Genomic DNA, 5294 nt, shown 5'->3' with positions numbered 1-5294 from the left:
TATTATTTGACTGCGGGCATGGTGTGGGTGCTTTCAACTGGACTGTGGCTGAAATGGCAATAAAACAGAAGTTCTGGCCTGATCTTTTGGGTATAAAATCTTAAGGATGTTTGTAATGCCTTTTTTAATATAATATCTTATTTAACTACAGTACAATTTCATTTAAAATGTAATAAAACTTTGAAATATTATGAAAACATCTTGAAAAAACAGTTTCGTAAATTATAAGTTATCACTTTGTCGTCTGTTTATTGTTATTTTTATAGGTTTGAAAGTGAATCAGAAAAATATCAGTATTTATTAGAAATCATAGGCGCTTACTACTCATAGACAGTTAACAATTAGCCTTTTCTGTTTCAGCGCCACAAGACCTAAATTGTGTTGGTGAGCCGTAAAACCAAACAAAGCAAACATAATACGAATACTCTTCTGCTAATAGTCAATTTATTTCATCTTTCTAATTTTCACATTTTTTTTCATGTTCAGGCAGTGACCTTCACATCGAGAATCAAGAAGGACCTGCATACGACCTACCCATGATAATGACAAAGTTTCTTTACCTCTGTATGCCACTGAACGAAATCATAAAAAGTGTGACGCCATCACCTGCGCGCGCATTCAGGCTGAATTTCATTGGATCATTATCGAAAGGAAACGACGCAGACGTTTCTATTTTAAGAATTGATGACTGTGACGTCAGTATTGAAGATTGTATCGGACAAATGAGACACGTTTAGAAGCGTATAGTCCCTGTTGCAGTATGGCGTGGGGGTAAGGAACACCCTGTTGTCATAGCAGGATTTGGTTCGAAACCAGTTACTACAAAAATCAGTCGAGGGAACTTAGAGAAGGCATTGATTAAAGATTAAGAAATACCTCGACGGAAAATAGGAAATATTATCAACCAACTTGATTTCTTTTTATGTTTGCTCATGACTTTTGGTGAAATAAAATGCTTATTTCATGGTCCGTATTTTCACTGTAAGTTCTTTCTTTATTGCAGTAAAGTATATTTACTGTTGTCTTGTCGGACCATTGTCTTATAATTTCAGTCTCAAAAAAAATAGAATAAATAAAAAAGTAAATAAATGAAAATAAATGAAAATAAAGAAGAAGATAATGAACAGAAATCCAAGGTTTCTTTTTTATCAATACGGGATTTATTTCCAATATTTTCAAGTGGTAGTAGATATGATAATTTTTATACCACAAAAAAGAACTGGATTACCCTCTTAGTATTAATGTCTTTTCAATTTTCAATTTTATTATATTGTTAAAAAAAAGTTTTTATTCCAGGGAATGGTTTTATCTTAAATCAATATATGCAAAGTTCATAGGATATGAAAAACTAAATTAGCTTGCATATACATGTACATGTTGATGTTATCTGCAATCATGTTATTTTACAGTAATGTACCCATTCTATACAAATGAAATGGATATTAAAAAATGTTCATTAATACAGGTCATGGCGAGTTTTTAATGTAATAAATACATTTATCATAAACACGTGCTACTTTTGTGGCATTGCAGCAATGAAAAGATGATTCATTTTTACTGTAAACACTTTTATTTGGATATGTGATAAATAGAATATTCTAACACAACCGCATTTATCTCTATTGAACAAAGAAGGACCGACATTGTGGGTTATTTAAATATAATGAAATGAAATCACTGTTGATGCTCTATTTTTAGACATGTGACGTAACCATTAGACATGCTATGTAACCACTACAAATATGACGCGTTGAGTATAGAAAAATGCAAATTATGGCAATGTAGGTCACATGGAGATTTTTTGTTTTTAACAACAACTTACAGTTGTTCCGTGCATGTATAAGATGAAGTTTTGGATATTTACTGTTACGTTAGAGCCAAACCATGTACCGATACTGTTGCATAAATCCCCTAGAAACACTGAATTAAGTTTTCATCTGCACATCCGTTAATAGTTTCGATACCCATCTAGCGCACACTTTGTTCATTTACATGTTTTCAGTTATTATCTTGTGAATTGTTGTTTTACTGACACTTTTCACACTTTTCCGCTATTTCTCGCACTGACATACGACGGTCGCCATCATGCATTTAATTAATCTCGTCACACGAGACACCCGGTCAACCAGACCTATGATCATCTGCAGTAGACGTATAATTCTAGATATTTACACAGGTTATCGGCGTGGGACCAAGCCCTACCCCTAAGGTACCACCCCCCAGGACCCACAATACTACCCAAATATACTTCAATACATTCAAAATACATGTCAATACAAAATCAAACAATTCTATCAAAAAATATGATACTGATACTATAAACTATGTAAAGGTATGTAACTCTCCCTTTAAAATCTATGAGAAAACGTACATGGTTGTATTCTGACCTGCGTAGCTGACATATTTTTCAGCCGATTTCAGGTAACCCGGGCTTAATCGATGCAGAAATAATATACCTTTTCGTTCCCGAGTTGATTTACTATCAAACACTAAGACTAAAGGCAGTACGAGTCTCAAAACTGCCTGAAATACAAACCCCGACACGATGTGACCGAAGTATTGAATTTCGCTGTCAATGTACATTTCAACGGCAACTATGTCAGACATGCACTTTTCTTAATAAATACCTATTGTAATCAATAGAAAATGTATTTATGTAATACTCACAAGTGATGTCTTGTCCTATTTATTGTTAATATCGGCGAATTCCGCCTTCATTCAGCAGCACTATTTTGTTTTGGTTAGCCGCTTCCATATTGAATTGGTGACCCGGAAACGGAATCTGTATCACTATTTTCTCATTGGTCTATAATGGAGGTGTGTCTTTCCGTAGCGCTGGTTCCCCAACTTCACGATATTACACACACTGAAGCCGGTGGTCATTTTCGCGAACTTTAATGAACGCATCGCAACATAATAATGTCGTTGAACGTGAAACAGAATCAAGCTCTGAATTTTGTGGGCCAAGGTCACAATCTGCTAATTCTAGGCTCAGCAGGTACTGGGAAATCGTTCTTAATTAACAGTATTGTAGAAATGTGTAAACAGCTTGGGAAAACGTGTGCAGTAACAGCGACAACAGGAATTGCTTGTAGTGTGTATCCCCCTCAACTTAACCCGATGACCATTCATCGGTGGTCTGGTATTGGTGATGGTAGATATGGGCCCTCTGAAATAAAACGTATTGTTTCAAACAATGTTAAATTTACAGATGTGTTAACTAGAGTGAAGAATACTGACGTTTTAGTAGTTGATGAAGTGTCAATGATGAGCAAGAGATTCCTGGAATCTCTAAATGAGGTTTGTTCATTAAAGAATGAGACATTATTTTTTGGAGGTCTACAAGTAATTTTAGTTGGGGACTTTCTTCAGTTAGCACCAGTACCTTGTGCCCGTTATAATGAAGATGGATGTTATTGTTTTGAAAGTGATGTTTTCAACCAAGCTTTCCCTCATGTTACAATTCTTACAGAGGTTGTGAGACAGAATGAAAGGGACATGATAAAGGCAATCAGGGAGATATCCATTGGAGTGGTGTCTGATGAAACAATCAAATTATTAAAAGAACTTCAAAGACCATTACAAGATGAAACCATTAAACTTTTTTCTACAAACGATTTAGTTGACGACTATAATCGTGATAGAATACTTGATTTTCCGGGCCCAATACATGAAACAATTTCAATAGACACTGGTGATAAAAAATACTTGAAAGGACAGACTACACCTAGAAACCTTTGGCTTAAAATTGGATATCCTGTGATGCTCATAAAAAATTATCAAATCGGTTGGTAAATGGACTGAGGGGAACAGTGTATAATATACAACAAAATGGAAAAGTACTAGAGGAGTTTCCAAATATGACAGAGGCAACATATATAGAAAAAGTTAGGTTTGAAGGCAAGTACAAATAAAAAACTCATTATAACAGTCAGCAATAATTTACAATCATTAAAATAAAATGTAAACTCTTATATAACATGGCTAATTGAATAAAATTATACCATAAAGGCATATGTGCCATTGATATATTATCTAGAAATATTAATGCGTTTACTATGAAATGTTTTGTCTGACTTTATTTTAGTACATAAAATGTAAACCCTTTATTAATAATAATAGAATTTCAATGAACAACATACCAAACCTCAGTATATACTTTGTGTTATTGTAGTGATGTACTCAGACATATGTATTTTGTTCACAATGATTTGTTTTTGGATTATTATGTTTATAATAACATGCAGTGCTATTTGAACTCCATTGTTTCTTTCATTTTAGTATTTGATCCAAGAAAAAATGCTGTTGTTGCAGTCAGGGAACAATATCCACTGAAACCAGCCTATGCACTTACTATTCATAAAAGCCAGGGTATGACTTTGGAAAGGTAAATTTATAAAATTCTTTACATCTACACACAACTTGTAAATATCATTCTTATTAAGCATGGATATGTTATGTTGTTAATAAGTGTGAGTGCATTAAAGTAAAAAGATAAAATAGATAAATAGGAGATTGCCAAAAATATTGTTAGTGTAAAATTAATTTTGTAAAAGTTCTCTTGTTTGTTAATTGTAGCATTTATAACATTACACCTTTTACAACTGTTCAACAAATAGTTGCATATAAATATGACATAAGCAGATACTAAACATATAATCAATGAATGTTCATTGTGATAAAAGGAATTTGATATATGCTAGTATTGTAAGTTTAATATTAAGAAGCATTAATAAACAATATTTTATGTCTGTTGTTTTTTGTCTCTTAATTTTTCATCCTTTATTGCTTTCAGAGTTGAAGTTGACTGCCGGGACATATTCAAACCAGGTCAACTTGGTGTAGCAATGGGAAGAGCATGCACACTGGAGGGCCTGAGGGTAATAAATTTTACAAGTAAAGTATGTATACAGCAACCTGAAAAGATCCTACGATTTGTGAATGCCGAAGATAGTCTTAAAACAGAACAGGACAGAAGCTGTTGTAATTCTTTTGTTAGGTGAGACAAGTATAGTTAGGGAAAATATACAGTCAAACCAGTTATTAAAGGCAGCCTAAAGAAGAGAATAAACACAGCCACTATAGACAAGTGGTAATTATTGGTTGGGGTACTCTGTTCTCTTAAATAAATGAACAATTAAAATTAATAAATGGTTGTTGAAAAATGGTCTTTATTTGCAAGGTAATCAGAGGTTGTCTTTAAAACAGGTTTGACAGTATTGATTCAGATTTGGCCAGAAAAAATCTTCATTATATCAGGCACATTTTGTCATTACATTGATGCATATATATTT

At 33.3% G+C, this 5294-nt stretch overlaps 1 protein-coding gene across 1 annotated transcript; it reads left to right on the top strand.

The window, feature by feature from the left end:
* Nucleotides 1-2919: 2919 nt before the first annotated feature.
* LOC132713884 (uncharacterized) lies at nucleotides 2920-5003 on the top strand. Its single transcript, XM_060696588.1, has 3 exons — nucleotides 2920-3787; nucleotides 4282-4387; nucleotides 4796-5003. The coding sequence occupies exons 1-3, from the start codon at nucleotides 2920-2922 to the stop codon at nucleotides 5001-5003; spliced, it is 1182 nt and encodes a 393-aa protein (XP_060552571.1).
* Nucleotides 5004-5294: the final 291 nt, after the last annotated feature.

Source organism: Ruditapes philippinarum, unplaced genomic scaffold, assembly GCF_026571515.1.
Source record: "Ruditapes philippinarum isolate M1 unplaced genomic scaffold, ASM2657151v2 ctg1913_1_1_1_1, whole genome shotgun sequence".
In the NCBI taxonomy this organism is placed as follows: Eukaryota; Metazoa; Mollusca; class Bivalvia; order Venerida; family Veneridae; genus Ruditapes; species Ruditapes philippinarum.
This window is presented reverse-complemented; position numbering and strand designations above follow the sequence as displayed.